This window comes from Exophiala bonariae (assembly GCF_035927105.1).
Source record: "Exophiala bonariae strain CCFEE 5792 chromosome Unknown scaffold_15, whole genome shotgun sequence".
Taxonomy (NCBI): Eukaryota; Fungi; Ascomycota; class Eurotiomycetes; order Chaetothyriales; family Herpotrichiellaceae; genus Exophiala; species Exophiala bonariae.
The window spans coordinates 811,958-830,790 of NW_027042490.1; the positions used below are offsets into that span (position 1 = coordinate 811,958).

General features: G+C 50.9%; 6 protein-coding genes across 6 annotated transcripts; 2 read left to right on the forward strand and 4 right to left on the reverse strand.

The window, feature by feature from the left end:
* Positions 1 to 279: 279 nt before the first annotated feature.
* On the reverse strand, positions 280 to 1,635 carry LTR84_003256 (uncharacterized protein; the record flags this gene model as incomplete). The annotated part of the gene is made up of 1 exon (XM_064846851.1): positions 280 to 1,635. The coding sequence occupies one exon, from the start codon at positions 1,633 to 1,635 to the stop codon at positions 280 to 282; it is 1,356 nt and encodes a 451-aa protein (XP_064705831.1).
* A 683-nt stretch (positions 1,636 to 2,318) lies between these two features.
* On the forward strand, positions 2,319 to 3,899 carry LTR84_003257 (uncharacterized protein; the record flags this gene model as incomplete). The annotated part of the gene is made up of 1 exon (XM_064846852.1): positions 2,319 to 3,899. One exon carries the CDS (start codon positions 2,319 to 2,321, stop codon positions 3,897 to 3,899), a length of 1,581 nt encoding a protein of 526 aa, XP_064705832.1.
* Positions 3,900 to 4,666: 767 nt separating this feature from the next.
* Positions 4,667 to 6,090, reverse strand: LTR84_003258 (uncharacterized protein; the record flags this gene model as incomplete). The annotated part of the gene is made up of 2 exons (XM_064846853.1): positions 4,667 to 5,744; positions 5,804 to 6,090. 2 exons carry the CDS (start codon positions 6,088 to 6,090, stop codon positions 4,667 to 4,669), a joined length of 1,365 nt encoding a protein of 454 aa, XP_064705833.1.
* A 792-nt stretch (positions 6,091 to 6,882) lies between these two features.
* Positions 6,883 to 8,768, forward strand: LTR84_003259 (uncharacterized protein; the record flags this gene model as incomplete). Its single annotated transcript, XM_064846854.1, has 3 exons — positions 6,883 to 6,947; positions 6,997 to 8,543; positions 8,620 to 8,768. The coding sequence occupies 3 exons, from the start codon at positions 6,883 to 6,885 to the stop codon at positions 8,766 to 8,768; spliced, it is 1,761 nt and encodes a 586-aa protein (XP_064705834.1).
* A 353-nt stretch (positions 8,769 to 9,121) lies between these two features.
* LTR84_003260 (uncharacterized protein) lies at positions 9,122 to 12,083 on the reverse strand (the record flags this gene model as incomplete). The annotated part of the gene is made up of 2 exons (XM_064846855.1): positions 9,122 to 11,449; positions 11,505 to 12,083. The coding sequence occupies 2 exons, from the start codon at positions 12,081 to 12,083 to the stop codon at positions 9,122 to 9,124; spliced, it is 2,907 nt and encodes a 968-aa protein (XP_064705835.1).
* A 1,408-nt stretch (positions 12,084 to 13,491) lies between these two features.
* LTR84_003261 (uncharacterized protein) lies at positions 13,492 to 18,813 on the reverse strand (the record flags this gene model as incomplete). The annotated part of the gene is made up of 1 exon (XM_064846856.1): positions 13,492 to 18,813. The coding sequence occupies one exon, from the start codon at positions 18,811 to 18,813 to the stop codon at positions 13,492 to 13,494; it is 5,322 nt and encodes a 1,773-aa protein (XP_064705836.1).
* Positions 18,814 to 18,833: the final 20 nt, after the last annotated feature.

The window sequence follows — 18,833 nt, forward strand, 5'->3', positions numbered from 1 at the left end:
CTTAGCTCCAACTCTACCAACTTTGGGGCACCACAGGCCAATAGACTGACAGGCTTCAGCTGTGAAGTGCAGATTTCGATTTGTGTTTCGGTCCCAGGCACTTGAACCGTTGCCACAGGTGGGCTGATGGGTTGCCAATACAATAATATCGAAGAAAATGAAGGTCAGAGCTTGTCTTTGTGTTCAAATGCTGGAGTCAACCTGTGGCAATGGATACTGTGATTCAGCTACCTCTAACCTTTGCACAGCTAACCATGCAATGCAATGCAAATGCAATCCTTACTTGCGTCCAGCTGGTTTCTTCTTCATCTGCACTTTGGCAATGATTTCAGGCTTCTCCCGGCACGTAGGGCAATACCAGTCTTCGTCCTCGTCTGGCACTTTCTTCATGTTCAAACATCCAGTGTGGAACCATTGAAACGGGCAGTCGTCGTTCTCACACGCCACCATCTCACCATAGCTGCGCTGGTTACAGAAACAATATTTCTTATCGTCTTCTGCCTCATCGTCTTCCATATCTTCATCCTCGGCAACTTCCACTTCGGCCTCATCCACCGGTTGCTTTTTGTTTCTTCGTCTCCCTCTAGACTGTGAGGCATCTGTCTCAGATGCGTCTGCAGATGAAAGCACCGAGTCGGCATCCTCTGAAGCAGCTGTACCTCCTCGATTGCCACGTACGGATGGTGACTGTCCTTTTTTGCGACCCACTGAAAGTCGACCCTTGTTTGCACTCTTTTGTTTCAGCTTGTTCACTTGTTGATGTGATATGACCTTCTTCGACAGGCCCGACTTTTTCGTTGGAACCGTGCTTGACTGAGAACCCGTTGTTCGGGGTATACTGCCTGCTCGACTTTGACTCGTAGCTGTCGGAGTGCTTGCTTTGGGCGTACCAGGACCGAGGGATGACTGACGTAAATTGGACGGTTGGGCGGGCAAGTTAGTCCCAGCCAATGGATTTCCCAATTTGCGACGTTTGGTATCGGCCCCAAGGGAATGCTCACGTTCGCGCTGTCGTTGCTGTTGCACAACGGAGGCTGGTGTTGCTGGGGCAGAACTTCTTTGAACTGATGTTGTTGTTGTGACGATCTGTGGCAATTGCCTCGGTTGAGCTGGCGGTGCTGCACCCGTCATCTGAGCATTCAGCCTATGTGCGCTTGCATTCAGGGCACTGATAGAGGCGTTTTGTAGAGGGAGACTTGCAGGTGCGTCGATTATCGATTTTTGTGCCTCGGGCTTCCGGTCGAACACACTTGGCAGAGGCGGACCATCGACAAGTTGACCATCATTCTGTAGTTCACGGATCTTGACATCAAGCCTCTTCACTTGTCGTTCGAGTAAATTGCAAGCCTTTTCACTCAGAATTGCTTTCTGGCTCTGTAGCAAAAATGACTGTTCAAAGTTTCTTTTCACCAGGTCGGCATACTCTGTCTCCTTGGGATGAGGGGCTAGAACACCATTCAGTTTGAGATGCTTCTGTATATTGGTGTCCTTTTGGCCGATGGTAGATATCAGTTTCTGCATTTCCTTGTCTTTGGCTTGGATTTCTTCCATCATGTGACATATTTCAGCGGGTAAATTGGCAGCATCGTGAATGAATTGTTCCAGCACCGATGCGCAATCCTCGTTTGCCGCCATGGTGGGCGATATCTATGACCAGCAGGCACTTTCAGATAACCTCGTCGCCTCGTAGAAAATCAAAGTTATGCGCCGAAACAACCAATCCTTATCACGAAACGTGGTGGTCGAGTGAAGTCTTCTCAGTGTGGTCAGACTCACAGCCGCGCGTAAATATCTCCAAACTGATGATTTTGGGTTGTTTATTGATGAAAGTCTGCTGATGGAAGGGATGGTTAAAAGGACGACTGAAGTTGTTCTGAACCCATGGGAAGCTAAGCCGAAAGTGGGAGTGGCAAGAGCGACTTCACCGGTTCAGCCACTCGTGAAATGCAGGAACCACCAAGTCACAGCCGCAGCCAAAGGCACATCTCCCTTCTCCAACTCATCTTTCCGCAACTTCATCTCCGAGTCGCCATCTCCTCGATTCCGATATTCCATTCACTTCCATTCTATACCTCCATCTTCGGATTGACCTGCTTAGAAAAGGTGAATCAGTCCAACACTTCGATCACATCCAGTGATTCCGAATTATCATTTGACGTGATAATCTCTCGAGTAAACCCTGTATGTCAAAAACTGTCTTGGCCAAGGACGATGGATTGCATTCAATGAAGCTGTGATCATGCCTAGTCAGACATACAGAACGAACTAGAAGCAACAAATTACGAGCAATTCCCACAACTGCTCATTGCAACACGACCATGGCTTTCCCGCCCATAGTCCAAGAATACGACTCAAATCAGCCGTCTTCAACCTTCAGTGTCCAAGCAGAAATTCAACGGGAAGCCGATAGCCATGGCATCACTCGACCAAAGGGCTATACAGTATCATGGCACTACAACCCGGAAGTCGAAAATCACCATTTCGGTCAGACTCATCCGATGAAGCCATGGCGCCTTACCTTGACCAAATCCCTTGTTCTATCATACGGTATGCACACAGCAATGGATGCTTATTTATCGCGGCCGGCCACAAAAGACGAAATCAAGGAGTTTCACAAGGATGACTATGTTGACTTCCTCAATGTCGCAACGCCTCAAAACATCTACGAAATGTACCCAGAACTCGCCACTGGTCCTCAAGGCTATTCTTCCGCCATTTTCGGGGTGGGAGATGATTGTCCCATTTTTGATGGTCTCTACAATTATTGCTCCTTATATGCCGGTGCCTCTATCGACGCAGCCCGCAAGTTGTGCAACAAGCAGTCCGACATCGCAATCAACTGGAGCGGTGGACTTCATCACGCCAAGAAGGCTGAAGCCTCTGGCTTCTGTTACGTGAATGACATCGTACTCGCCATCCTTGAACTACTTCGCTACCACCCACGTGTACTCTATATTGACATCGATGTGCACCATGGTGATGGTGTGGAACAAGCATTCTGGTCCACTGATCGCGTCATGTGTGTTTCCTTCCATAAATATGACAAAGAAGTTTTCTTTCCTGGCACCGGGCCTTTAGAATCTATCGGCCCCGTTCACCCCAACAACCCCGGCAAAAACTACACCATCAATATTCCACTAAACGACGGCATCGATGATGACAGCTATGCCTACCTCTTCGCAAGTGTCATCGAACCAACCATTAACATCTACAAACCTGAAGCCATCGTGCTGCAGTGTGGGGCCGACAGTCTCGGTCACGATCGACTAGGCTGCTTTAACCTCAACATTCGCGGGCACGGCAATTGCGTTAGTTTCGTGAAGAAATTCAATATTCCCTTATTAGTAGTCGGTGGAGGAGGCTACACACCACGGAATGTTGCACGAGCATGGGCGCACGAGACCAGCATTTGCATTGGTGCGGACAAAACGCTCAACCCGGCTCTTCCAGAGCACACACCATACCGCGATGCCTTCCGACGCGAAGGCCTTACCCTTTTCCCCAACCTCGGTGGCTGGCGGAAAGAAAATATGAACAGCCGCGCCGACATCGAACGGATCATCAAACACGTCCGAGACCAGCTAGCAGAAATCCGAGCCGCTCCCAGCGTGCAAATGAAGCACATCCCACCAGACCTTCAGGGGTGGCGCGACGATGTAGAGCTAGAGTTACGGCAGAAAAGAGTCGACCGTGACGAGAAACAGGAAGAACGCGATGGTGCTGGAGGACTCATAGCCAAAGCCAGCCGGCGGAGAGAACTGGAACGTACGGGCCTGGGCACACTGCAGGGCAGTGTGGCGGGGAGTGTTGCTGGAGGAGGTGGTGGAGGAGCGGGAAGTGTGTCCGGCAACAACGGGACGGGGGGCGCAAAGTTTGGTGATTTCCTCAGTGTGTCTTGAGAGTATCAGTCGACGAATGCAATGTGTGGATAGCTACACGAGGATAGGGTAATTATATAGCTAAAGTGGGCTATGGTTAAAAGTTGTAGAAGAAAACCCTGAATTAACACAGAGGCACTCCGCCTGGACTTAATGAATGGGAAGTAACGACGAGAGAAATCGAAAAACAGAGACAGGGGACACACCTAGAATAATCACGAACCAGAAATGTCGAATAACATGTTATAGAACCGGATCAAAGTTGTTCATCCTTGGGTAGTTTAGCACTGAGGACATTCTCCCACGAAGCGAGGGAGTGAAATATTATAATACGCAAGCACTCATACTAGTAACAAAAACTAATGGGAACGCAGGTTTAGATTTCTGTCATTTGTTATTCTTTTTAGTCTGCGATCAGATCTCTAGAGCGCCGTGGTCGCAGGGAGGACGATCCCTGTTTGACCGGGCTCTGAGCAAAATAACGCTCGCGCGACTCACGTGCAAATGTGGCAACGAGTAAGGGACAGGAGACCAGACAGTCCTGTCTTTGCTAGGGGGTATCGTGTTTTTTTGGCGTTGGCTTTTGTGTTCGGCTCTGCCTTGCTGGTGGGAGCAGGGGCGAATGCTAAAGGCGATTCGCTTTCGAAGAATGCAAAATATTCGGGTAGTGACGCTCAAGAACCCTTGAGACGCATGCGACCGTTCCTCGATCGGTGTGAATGCTAAAGACAATGCAACGCCATCGCAATGCAGGGAATAGAGTAGTAGCACGGGCTGAATGGAAGATATCAAGAATCTCCATCGCCAACCTCGACCTCAACCTCAATCATTGCCCCCTCTTTTCCATGACCTTTTACCTTCGACCTGCCCTTATCCTTGGGGGCATAGACACCCACATCAGCTTCGCGATCGGCTGTTGCAAGGACATCATACCATTGGTCGAAATAGACGCAAGTCCGGACATTCACAGGTCCACCATCCTCGCATATATCAAACACTGGACAGCTCATACACGGGACCTCACTGGAACCTCCCGGGCCAAGGTCTTCTAATACTTGCTGGCGAAGAGCAGCGTTTCTGACGTCGAGTTTCTGACTGTTTGCACGGGCAACCAACTGATTGTCTTCGTGAAGGTCTTGGGGCGTTTTGAATGAGCGGTACATGGTGACAGACTCGTTATTATCGGGATCATCATCGTCTTCGCTGTTGGGCTTGCGGCTCACTTTGAAGAGCTTGTTATCATAAACCATAACATCCAGGAGTTGAGCAATGGCATTTTGGGGGAGAATGGTGCCCGTGATATTGGACTTGAGAATGTACCGGGAAATTTCGGTGAGTGTAGGATACTTGGCATAGCCCGAATCGTAGGGACGAAACGTTCTCGGGTGAGTAGGAGCGCCTTTGCCTTTGTGGTGGTGGGAAGAGTTTTCAAGTCGAGAGGACTTGGAACGGGTTTCGGCTTCATCGTCAAAGCCATCAGTGGGAGCCTTGCGTTTGTTATTGACAGGCGAGGACTGATCACCATCATCCGTTTCCTCCCAGGACTGTTCCGAAACATATTTTTGCACCACTGTAGCAACGGCTTGGAGTAAGGAAGTGTCCAGGTCACCATTTGTAAACCAGGCGCCTCCGGTGGCCTCCTCATTAGGTTGCAGGCCAGCCAAAATCCACATCTTTCGTCCTGGGTTCTTTACACTGGACATGGACTTGATAAGACCCTTGTTGGTCAATCCTTTGAGAACGCGCTCGAGGACTTGCGCATGAGCCGAGATGCGATTTTTGATGGTCTTGTTCCATATTCCGGCGGTGCCCGAGTTCTCGATACAGGCATAAACCATCTTCTCGTCGCGAGATAGGCCGATCTGGCTGTTAAAAACAAAGTTAGGAACAGAGGCACTGGTCTTCAGGGCGAATTGGTGTTATACTTTTTTGCCTTTTCCTCTTCAACCAGTTCCCAGCCGATGGAACCGCCGACTCTGTCATGAAGCTTGAAAAGGGCACGGTTGACAAGATGTTGAGTGGAAGTGAGGAGGATCTCGAGCTTTTTGTCGGGAATGATACCGGCGTTGAGGAGTTCATCCTGAGAAAAGACATAGCCTGCATCGTGATTTTGAACACACCAGGCATAGAGGGCTTCAGCGGTTCTATCCCTCCTACGACCGGTGCCGGAAGGACCTGGGGTAGGAGAGGCGGAATGCAGAGGAGGTGGCATGTTGTCTGAGTGGAAATAGGATCAAAGTAGTAGAGTGATGCTATCGATGAGGGTAGTAGTAGCAGAACATATTTGGTCAAGCGGGAGAGTGCTGACCAAAAGGGAATGGGTCGAGAGTGGTTTCTGTCACCGATGCATGTTGTCAATTGTTAGGATCTTCTTTGTGGGCAGCTGGAGTGAATTCCCACGAAGGTGAGTGTGAGTGAATGGAAATCTGAATACTGGTGCAGGGAGTGGAGCAATGACTCTGGAAATTTTGGCAGAAGGGCTGCAGAGGCCGCAGAGGAAGGTGGGGGACCGTTCAGTCACGTGCCTCTGACTCTGAAATTCACCCTGCCGCACTGTCAATTTTACGCATTCTATGGCAGTGTATTATGGAGGATTTTGAGAAAGGTCACAGCTTATGTACAGAGAGCGTTCTTCGCCGTGCAGCACTATTTCCAGTGCAGCTGTGTTCATCTGGTCTCGTGAGCATCGAAGAAATGTAGTTCAGCTCCAGCCTTGTTACACACGAGTCAGGCTCGCGGCTTCATTACCTCTTTCCCTTCCCTCCGCCCTCAAGCATGACTCGCGGCATCGAACCGTCTAGATACTCACTGAAGCCTTGCAGTTGCAGCCGGACTCCAATTGACCTCCAGGTATTTCCCACCCTCATATTTGATGAACAACTGAAATCGTGGCACAGCTCCTATCACTTCTCTACAGCAACTAGAAGCCCAACACCGCCTGCGGTACATAGCTAGAGCGTTCACACTCACATCAACAAGGTCCAAATTTTCAACAATCCTCATCATGGCCGACGCCTTCAAGGCAGAGGGAAACAAAGCATTCGCTGCCAAAGACTTCACTACTGCTGTGTAAGGACCCCCCCAACATGACCCAACTCTTTTACTAACACCCTCCAAGTGAAAAATTCTCTCAGGCAATCGAGCTCGATCCTGAGAATCATGTCCTTTATTCCAACCGCTCCGGCGCATATGCATCTCTGAAACAATATCAGAAAGCTTTAGACGATGCCGAGAAGACCACTGAAATCAAAGCCGACTGGGCGAAGGGTTGGGGTCGCAAGGGTACTGCCTATCATGGTTTGGGTGACTTGATCGGTGCCAAAGATGCTTTCGAAGAAGCCCTCAAGCTTGATCCCTCCAATGCTCAAGCCAAGGCTGGTCTCGAATCTGTCGATAGAGCAATTGAGGCTCAAGCCCGAGAAGATGGCGCTGATCTAGGTGAGGGTGGTCTCGGTGGTCTGGGCAACATGTTCAACGACCCTCAACTCATCCAGAAACTCGCCAGCAATCCAAAGACCGCATCGTACCTCGCCGATCCGCAGTTCATGGCCAAACTTCAACGTCTCGCCAAGAATCCTCAAGAGATGGGTCAAGAGCTAGGTGATCCTAGATTCCTACAAGTCATGGGTGTTCTTCTTGGGGTCGATATGAGTCTGGGTGGCCAACCAGGTGCTCCTGGCTTTGGCGGTGATAGAGCCTCCGAGGTCGAAGAAGACGTTCCCATGCCCGATGCTCGTTCCCAATCAAAACCGGCTCCTCAACAGAAGGCACCTGAGCCCGAGCCCGAACCCGAAGATGAAGATGAAGAAGCCATCGCTGCGAAAAAGGCAAAGGAGGATGCAGAAGCGGAGAAGAAGCTAGGTACCGAGAATTACAAGAAGCGTAAATTCGATGAAGCCATCGAGCACTATTCCAAAGCTTGGGATTTGCATAAAGATATCACCTACCTCACCAATCTGAGTGCTGCAAAATTCGAAAAGGGTGACTACCAGGGTGCAATCGAGTCATGTGAAAAGGCTATCGAGGAGGGTCGTGAGGTTCGAGCCGACTTCAAGATCATTGCTAAAGCATTTGGTCGTATTGGGTCTGCCTATGAGAAGATGGGTGATCTCGAGAAAGCCATCATCAACTATCAGAAATCACTGACCGAACATCGCACTCCTGAAATCCTGGCAAAATTCAAGGCCGCCGAGAAGGCAAAGATCAAGTCCGTCAAGGATGCTTATGTCAACCCAGAAAAGGCTGAGGAAGCAAGACTACTAGGTGCTGAGAAATTTAAGCAGGCAGACTGGCCAGGTGCTGTTGAAGCCTATACCGAACTTACCAAGCGTGCTCCTGAAGACCCGAGAGGCTACAGCAACCGTGCAGCTGCATTGATCAAGCTTCTCGAGTTCCCGACTGCCATCCATGACTGCGATGCAGCTATCAAGCTCGATCCCAAATTCATCAAGGCATATTTGCGCAAAGCACAAGCACTTTTCGGAATGAAAGAATACAACAAGTGCCTGGATGTTTGCACTGAAGCCGCAGAACACGACGAAGGTGGCAAGAACGCTTACGAACTTGAACAACAGCAGCAGAAGGCACTTGAAGCCATGTACTCCGCACGACAGGGCGAGACTGAAGAAGAAACCAGTGCCAGAATCCAGAGAGATCCCGAAATCAGTAAGTTCCATCCACCTACCCCATCATTACATGAAATATCTTCCCTTTTAATCTCTAACACTTCTCTTTTCACTAGTGCAAATCCTGTCCGACCCCATTATGCAGTCAATTCTCCAACAAGCCAAGGGCGACCCACAGGCTCTCAACGAGCACATGAAGAACCCCAGCATCCGCAGCAAGATCCAGAAACTCGTCGCGGCAGGCGTCATTCGCGTCGGCCGGTAATCATGGAGTGCTTCAAAACACATAGCGAGGCACGAGGATGGAGTAATGGGCCACAGTAGGATAGCAGGGGCAGCATAGCAGCATAGTGAGATTAATCATGAATCCGGACCCAAGTGTCTTGTGTTAGTTATGTCCACGGCGTCCCGCCTCGCGGATTAAGAATGATAGCGTAGCCAGTCAGCTCGTGCAGCAAGAGAAGATAAAAAGTGTATCAAACCGGCTTTTCAATTCCAGTCCCAAACACAATGTACCTAGCGTTTATAACCCCAGTGGGCGATACGCCACACCGTGCACGAGTAAATAATATAACCAAGCCGCCCTGTCCCTCGCCACTCACAACCTACCCAAAGATCTCAATCATCGCTCAACTGACTCGCCTTCCTCACCAGGCCCTTAACCTCCTTGGCGCCTTGCAACCCCGCTGCAACATTGACACCAACATTGACATTGGCCCCCGGGCCCACCCCGCCCACAACCTCATCATCGACCCTGCGGCCCTGCACGACCAACAACGCCGTCGCGAGCGCCTTCTCCCTGACCGCCCGGACCAGATGCGTTGCCAACGGACCCAGCACGCGCGTGTCCAGCGCGGCAGAACTACTTCCACCACCGCCCAGGATGATGCCGGAGTTCGCGAGCGATGTGAACCCCGGCGTGGACGACGATGAGGACGACGCGGAAATGCTGCGCCCCACCAGCACGATCGTCTCGGCCGCGGATGGCTCGGCGATCGCCGCGGTGATGGCGTCGAGCGCTGAGATGTCCAGGTCGATGAAGGTGACGCGCGCGTTGAGGGAGGTGGGCAGAGGGCGGAGCGTTTCGAATTCGAAGTCTCCTGGGCGCGTGTTTGGGCCACGGCGCGAGGGTTTGAGTTCGGCGTCGGTTTCGTCGGCGTCGTGGTCGTGGTCATTGGTCGAGTTGGAGGGGCGGATGTTTAGGATGATGAGGTCGACGGCGTCGTTGCGCACGAATTGCAGCCCAAGTTTCACGGCGTACAGGTCGTCTTCCGACCCGTTGTATAGCACGAACAGGCGGTAGCGGCCTGAGTCTGACAGTTTGAAATGTACGGTTGGGTTGGTCTGCTCGACGACGCTCATGCCTGTTACTGTACGGGCTAGGGGTTTGCCAGTCCGTGTCTCGACGGGACTGCTTGTGGAGGGAGGATCTCCGGCTGTGAGGGCCGTTTTGTCAATGAACACGCCTACGCTGCAGTTGTCGTGGGCTTTGCGGAAGACTTCGGCAGCGAGGGAGGAGAAAGCCGAGTTTGCGAGTGGGTTCGTGGGCTTCGCGTCGAAGAGATTCGGGTGTTCGCTCATCGTGCCGGTTTCCGACCACGGGAGGAGGATCAGGTCGCTTCGTAGATCTCGCGCGCGGGTGAGCAAGGTACCGGAGAAAGAGTGGTCGGGCACAACAGCGATTTGGCCTCCAACCGCGATGTCTCGAGACTGGCCAAATGTGCCGAATGCTTTGATCACCGGGTCGCGCGACGCGAATTCCTCAATCTCGCTCACTCTCATCACTGACGATTCTCGCTCTGTCAGTTCCATCAGGCGTAAACCATGGACTTGCAGCGGCCGGCGGAGGGTGACTACAGAACTCATTGCCTGTGGTTGCGACATGACGCCCTCGAACGTTGCTCCCTCTCGCGTAGCCGCCGGTGAGCTCGGGGGCGAAAGCGTGTCTAGATCTTCGCGTTTTCGAGCGAACAGGGACACCATGGTGAAAAGCGAAGGCAAGCCATCAAGCCGTAGGTAGACCAGGACTTTCCGCGCCACGTCGGTCTTCTTGAGGGCGTTCTGCTCGCTGAAGTTGGAGTTCTCATCCTCTTCATCATCATGATGAAGTCGGTTTCCGTCCCAGTCGATCTTGCCCTGCTTCCACAGCTCGAGCTTTTGCTGGTACCATGGAGGATACAGCCATACAACTAGAGGAGTGGTGGCAAATGTCGTAATCAATGCCATGACGACAAATATCGTGAATGTCCTTGTACTGAGGATACGGGCTTGTAACCCAATGTTGAGCACGATAAGTTCCACAAGACCTTTGCAGGACATGAGGCATCCAATCGTGAGGGATTCGCGCCAGACCAACCCATTCAAGCGGGATGCCAGGGTACCACCTGCGATCTTGCCAATAAAAGCAATGGCACAAACACCAACAACATAAGCCCATGTGATTCCACTGTTAAGTAAACCCAGATTGGTGTTTAATCCAGAGAGAGCGAAATATAGCGGCAAAAATAAAACAGAGATCAAATCTTCAATCTTTTCGGTCAGTTTGATGGCAAAACCGCCCTCATGCGGACAAATGAGACCAATCATGAAAGCTCCGAAGATGGCGTGTATTCCGATAACTTGAGTGAAAAAAGACGAAGCCAGTACGAGCATAACGGTAATTGCAACGACGGATTGCGTCGGTCCGTTGGCCAAGCTACCTGTTCGACGAAGCATATAGATAAACGCCCAGCGAATGGGATATGCCACCAGAAGACTATAGCCGACCGCGACCAAGAGGATGTATAATGCGGTGAGGCCTGCGCCAGAGTTCACCAGGGCAACGCACAGGGCCAGGAGAATCCAGCCCACGACGTCGTTTCCAACGCCGGCTGACAGTACAATGACTCCCACGGGCGTGCCGAGCAGTTTGAGCGAGGTCAGAATACGGCACAGAACCGGGAAGGCCTGAAATCGTCAATGAACAATTCACAGAAAGTATGACAAGGACATTTAAACATACCGTGATGGCCATCGCCACACCAATGAACAGCAAGTAGACACCAAAACTGATGGGGGCTAGACCGGGGTCGTCACGGAATTCGTGGTACAGGCCATAAGCAATGCCGGCACCCAAGCCAAAAGGAATGGCCATCCCGAGCGCCCCGACACTGAGGGCGATGCGCCAATTACTGACCAGGAAGCGAATATCGACCTCCAAGCCAACCAGGAACAAGAACAAGACGAGCCCTAGATTGGCGGCCAGCGAGAACGCGGGCATCGACGCCGTCGGGAAAATCGTTGTCGAAAAGCCATCTATCCTGCCCATGATCGACGGACCGAGCACGATGCCCGTGATGACCTCCGCGATGACTCGGGGTTGGCGGACCAGAGCGAGCGGCCAGTGGATCAGCCGTGTCAGGATGATGACCAGGCTGGCTTGGATGATGAAGAGGGTGATGGGGTTTTTGGTGTCGTAGTGCGTCGGGTTGACATGTTCGAAGATGCCGCCCTGGGGGGTTGCTCTGTTGGAAGTGGTGGCGGTTGCGGCGGTGGCATTGACGGTCCGGGTTACGAACTCGGTGATGGTTGCCGTCGCCATGGCGGGGACAGGCTGTTGGGGGTAACCTTCACAAGGGAGATTGATGAACAAGAAGTGATGACAATCGAGATATATAATATAGTATACTCAGTCCTGTAGGACGAGGATGTGGATGGGGAGTCAAAAGATGGTTGATAGATGAAGAAGGAAAAGGCTTTTGGATGCGGTCAGATGTCAGGGTCCACAGCCCACAGCCACTATCAGTTGTTGGGTTGGGGTTGGCACAGAGTTTGACAGGGGTGTAGATGTGATCATTAGGCTAGGCGAAGGCACAATCAGGGCGTGCATTAACCAATCGTATAAAACGCCAGAGGTAAGCCAAGGGTCCCTGGCGGGCGAAGGAGACGACCGAGAGGGCACAGATGACCTTGAGGTGGCTCCAGATGACTTTAAGAAGGCTGAACTTGTGTTGTCGAGTCGGTGAAGCATGCCCAAATGTTCGACTACTACTGCGTGGCAAGAGGCAGACCAGACGATAGCGTTGTCGAGAAAGGTAACACAACTGAACTGGAGTTAGTCCTTGGGGTTTGTATTCAGGGATGTCCCCAAGACACATGCCATCAGATGACTTGGTTGACTGACACACGGCATGAATGCGTGCATGGACGGGGTTTGCTATTGATTGTAAAAGAAAGAGACAATGTAGCCACGACTCACGAGGAACATAGCAACCACAGCTTTGGAACTGCACCTACAGTAACCACCTGGAATGAGAAACCCGGGGTAAGGTATGGGTGGGCCGGCAAAAGAGCGGGCTGGAATGGACGGGCATTTTTCTTTCACATGGGGTGGGCCCGGCCCCTGGAACATGCTCAATTCTCAGATGTGCATACGGAGGAATTTAGTGTGGTTGCATGGGGCAAAAGAATGTGGTTGCCTGGATGGAGCCCTCCCGTCTCCGTAGGACACCGAAGGAATCCGTTTACTACATCGGACTCGGGGTTCACTGGCAGGGTATGGAAAATGCTTTCAATACTCGGTACTGCTACAATCTGGAGGGCCCAGGCCTCTAATCAGTGACTCCACAATAGTAAAGGCACCGTGCACGGGTGGGATGAGGGCCCTGGAGAGCACGTACCTGATTGATTTAGGTAGCATTGGGTGGCACCCTGGGTAACTGAACCAAGTATGCCGATAGGTACTCTTTGCCCGAAGGAACTTCCAGGTCCCACGACATATAACGTACGACCATCAGGCACATGCCAAACGAACCCTGTCAGTAAACCCGAGTGGACATCCACTGATAAATACCAACACGTAGATGATCATCAACATTTACATTCAATGTATCAGTTCCAGTGTATGATTTTGCTCAACCTAGGATAAAACACTTAAGTACATGAGTTCGACCACACACGTTATCAGCCGAGGATCGATCAACTAGCTAACTAACTACAGCACCCTCCTCCTACTCGGAAAAGAACCTCAGAATAGAATCATAGCCACTCGCAGCAGCGTCGTCCAACGGCGTACGATGGTCGTGATCCTCCAAGTAAGGATCCAAGCCCGCGTCTAGCAGCAACTTGAACTTGCTAGCTTGGACTTCTTCGCCGCGGTCCCCAAAGATTTTACGAATATAGTAGTATTGCTCGTAATATGGTTTGCCCGTGCAGCCCTGGGCGATGGCATGCAAGAGACCCTGTCCTTTCTTGTTCACCACTCTAATGTCTGCACCCGAGTCAATGTACAGTTGAAAATGCTCCTTGGTGAACTCGGATTCGACTGCGTAGAATAACGGTGTCTCTCCTTCGAGATTCCCACCGTTCATATCCGCCCCAGCCTGCAAGAACCGTGGCATGAATGTTGGCCGTGGTGGGTCCACCCGCCGACCTGGAGGGTATCGACTTATGAACCGCGCTAGGTGATGGAGAGCATTGTCACCCAATGGGCCTGGGCAGCTCATATCTGCCCCGGCTTCAACAAGCTTAGCAGCAAGGGGAAAGTGACCGTTTCGCAATGCCTTGTATAAAGGAGTATATCCATCCTGGTCCGGGCCAAATGGAGGGCAGCTGGCCTCAAGGAGCTCTTGAACTATGGCGCCAATTTCTGGATCGTATCCAGCCGAGCTAAATGTGTTACCCAGTACCAGGTGGATCGCGTTATTGCCAAAGCTATCCGACACCGTAGCATTGGACCCTGCTGCTATTAACTCACGGATGTTTGATAACTTGTTTTGTCGGTTATGAGCACAAACAACCAGAAGAGCAGTGCGACCCTCGCCGTCGATCTTCTCAAGATCGGGACTTGCCTTCAAGAGGAGTGAAAGATCTCCGCGCACTCGAGCAACCCAATGGATGAGTGGACATCCCTCGTCATCCGTCTCGTTGATATCTGCGCCGTGCGACAGCAGTAAATTGAGTATCTCAGAACTCCCTTCACGAGCTTGGTCTTTGAGAATGGACCGCAACACAGATCTATGCTCGCCGCACTGAACTGCCTGTTGTGCAACCGGTCCTTCATCTGCTCTAGCACCCTCTTGTATCAGCAAATCGATCATATCGATATGCCGGTCTTGTGTCTCGAGTGCAGCGTACAGTGGATTGTGCCAGCCATTCTTGATCTGCGCGCCATGAGCGAGGAGCATTCGAGCCATCTCCATGTCGCCACAATGCACCGCTGTTTCAAACGCTGTTGCACCATTTTCGTCCAACGCCTCGACGTCTGCTCCAGCTTGAAGCAAGTAAGCGATCGATTCACACCTGTAAAAACCTTCGTCATTCTCATGTCTCTGGCCACTGTGGTCACGAGTTTCATTTTCTTGCAACACAGCAATTATCTCTGGGGTTTTGCAATATTCCTCACCAGAATCCTTTCTGGCGATATCTAGAGCTGTATCTCCATTCTTGTTCCTCAACGAATGGTTAGCACAAGCTCGCAGAAGACTTCGTACTGCTACAAGCTTGCCAGCCAGCACTGCATAATGGAGAGCCGTGTTACCAAACCGATCGTGCTGATCTCGTGCTGTGTTCGCCCACATCCGGTCAAGCAAGACGTCGATAGCCCCGCATTGTCCGGATTCTGCAGCCATGTGAAGCGGCGTTTTGCCATCGTTGTTGACTATCCCAGGATTTGCCCGATTTTCAAGGAGTGCTGAGATATGATATTCTGCATTGCGGCCAGTCGATGCATTGACAACAGCAGCGGAATGTAGTGGGGTGTTCCCATTATCGTCTTGTGCATCGACATTTAGACCAAACTCCAAGAAAGCATGCAAAGGGAGTTGCTTCCGCCTCGCTCTCGAATACCAACTTGGATGAAATTCAGTGATGCTAGAAGCTGCCAAATGCAAGCATGTTTGCCCGGCGGTATTCTTGGTCGACAGTGGTGTTCCACGTTCTGCTAGGAGACGGATCGCTTTAACGTGATAATCAGTTTCGCACCCACGCAAAAGATATTTTGCTTCGGACCAACCGCTTCTAGCCAATTCCATCAACGCAGTATCCCCTTCAAGACTGAGTGCAGACACATCAAGCCCCGCCTCCAAGAAACGGTTGAGTAAGTCAAATTTATACGATAGTCCTATCGAGAGACGCCACGAGTAGCTGCAGGGAAGTTTTGAAAAATTTGCCGCAATCGCGTGTAAAACAGATCTTCCACGCGACATCTTGACTTGCGGGTCTGCGCCATGTTCTAGAAGCAACTCGGCTTTCCGTGTATGGCCCATCATAGTACTGACAAAAAGGGCTGTCTCTCCGTCTTCGTTTTGGTCGTTCAGGTTAAGAACTCCTGCCCTCAGCCAATCTTCGATGGTGGACGAGTACTCCAAAAATACTGTCTCGTGCAACACGTGCAACAACCCGTCCTTGTAGTAGTTCTTTGTGTTTAGCCTTACTGCTCTGGAAAAGAGCTGGCCATACAGTGCCGGTTTCTGAACTCTCCGATTCATCATCAAAGACGTATTACCCTCGCCATCCTGTAAGTCGACATCTGCTCCAGCGTCGAGCAACATTTCTATTGTTTTTGAGTACCCATACCCTAACTCTTTCGCTACCCTCAGGTGTAGTGGAGTCTGACCGTCATTGCGGCGAGCATTTGGATCTGCGCCGGCAGCTATAAGCAAAGGCATCACCTCAGGGCACGCAACATGCAATGGTTGGTTCCCAAGGTTGTCAGCTGCTGCGAGGTCTGCTCCAGCTTCAAGTAATACTTTCACCAGATATCTGCAAGATGGTTTCATGGATGCATGATGGAGTGGCGTTTTCCCGCTTGGGTCACGAGCATTTGCATCTGCTCCAGCACCCACCAGATCTGCTATAAGCTGACTGACCTCAGCAATTTTAACTCCATCTTTTTCTTCATCCTCTGAACCTTTCAAGGTACTTGTAAGTGCATGGAGTAATGTTGCTCCACATGATGGAATGGGGGCAAACACATCATCTAAGTCATAAGGTAAATCTGTAGGAGTATCGTTCACACACGCACCAAGTGCCAGGAGAACTTTCACAATGGCTGACTCCCAATAGTAGGCGGCTTCATAAAGTGGTGTGAACCCTAAGGAATTCCTGGAGTCAGTTGGTGTTCGGCCGTCTTCCAGCAAGAATGTGACAATGTCTAGACGTCCATATCGTGCGGCTGCGTGGAGAAATGTGTCATTGGCGTTTCCATACCTCAGAACCTGCCATGGATGACTCGCCAACTCTCTGATGACTTGGGTATGTCCATTTTTGATTACCATGTCATAAGAGCGACTCGGAGACCGTGGGAAAAAGCGGTCACCTCGAGATAGGCAGGCACAATCCTGTCGACCACATCTTAGAGTCGGTAAATGTGGGTCAGCTCCAGCTGATAGCAGTAACTTCACCACGTCAACATGTCCAGCTAGGCATGCATAGTCGAAGGGATCTTGGTCAATATTGGAATGGACATTAACAGAAGAGTGCTTAAGGAGAAGGTCAACGGTGGTGACATGACCTTCATCGGCCGCATATGAAAGCGGTGTACGCCATTCATCAGCTTCATCAAGAGCCAAGAATCTGTTTGTTCCCAGCAAATATGCGGCATACGAAGTCAAACCAAGCAGAGCTGCTGTGTGAAGAGGCCCGAGTGTATTAAGGCTTCCTGTGATCTTAATCCCGAAGCGGGAGGGTACACAACTCTGGTGGTGGAGCCTGTAAAGAGCAAGCCAATTCCGAAGAAGATCAGGATTGGGAAGCATGAAGGCATCTAGGAGGCTGAACAATTCATTTTGATGGGGCTCACAAAGTCGAGCATGCTTAAAGCAATTCGTTGCAGTGTATTCTAGAAAGGAGAATTGTCGAGACCTAGTCCTCCGTGCGTGTTTAGAGGTTTCGCGAATGTCGTGCGGTATCCAGATTGGGAGGAAACAGTCCAACGAGAGAAACCTGATGCACGTGCTGGCTATGTCGAGGTGTGCTCGGGAACTGTCAATAACGGGGAACGTCGAATATGTATGTGAGAGCTCCAAGGCCCGTTTCTGATCCGTAAGGTATTCTGTTAGTGAATAATGAATGACTTGAATCGTCCCGTCTGGCAGTGTCTCGAGGAGAGGACCACATGCCCGCTTTACCGTATCCTTCATATTGAATTGATATTTTCTCTCAGCTCGCTCGGCATATTGCATAGTCAGCATAGCAGCAAGTTCTGGCGGTCGGAGTGGCCGAATTACATGAGTAACCCAGGTAAGGATGGCCAGTTGATCCTGCAACGAAACTCCTGTTCGAAGTCGCTGTTCATTCAAGATTGATGCATACATGTTTTCAATTCCTTTCGGTATGTCAGACAACGATGAGATCAACCAGTCTTTTCCCAGGTTCTCTGCTTTCTCTCGCAACTCAGCGATTGCAAGTTTGGCATACAGGAACAATCCACGGCTAAGAGTGCATACGGTACGACAGAGTTGTCTCCGAGTGTCACCGTCCCGTTTCAAGAAATCAAAGGATGATGACCGACATTGCACGAAGGCGGCAATATCTCTATCGGTGTTTTGGGGCCTCAGTCTGATCTTTGCGTATGGGATCCCCGTATATAAGCACTCCGCATAATCCAATTGTCTTGTAGTCACCATGACCTTGGTTTTGGCCGGGTTAAGGAGCACCAAACCGTTGAGCTTTTGATATAGATACTCACTTCCAGGTTCCAACTCATCCAGTGCATCAATGATACAATAAGCTTTCGGCGTGTTGGCAATCCCGATGATGAAAAGGTCCCATAGAGTCTGAAACGGCACGGTGGTGACGGTAGGATGACGGACCATCTCGTTGTGCAGTCCCCTTGCAAGCGAAGTTGAGTGTGGCAGGAGTTGACAGGCCCAGTCACGAACCATGGCAATCGGGGTCTTGTTGGCATTGATTGTTCTTCGAAAGAAGAAGTACAACACCGGTCCGGAGTCATTATTTTGGAGATATTCGATATGATGGCTGCACAAAACTGATTTCCCAGCCCCTGGAACGCCTTCTATCCAGAGAAGGATCGTGGTTGAAGAATGGTACCATTGTTGAAACTCAACACACGTTCGAAGCCAGTGGCACGTCCCATCGGTGCGAGCAGCAAGATGTTTTCTAAGATCCGAAGAGTTAGCATCGTAATTGGTTGGGCATAACCAGTCTCGAAGTTTCTGTAGATTTTCTACAGGGACATCATTGGGACTAGCATTCAAACGATTCTTGGAGGTAGATGTCACACGAGTGGGATCATTGATGGTCTCCGGTGCTGGTTCTTCAACCACCACATACCCATCAGAAAGAGCGCGTAAGGAATGTCGCTCTGACATATTGAGAACTCGAAGCCGTG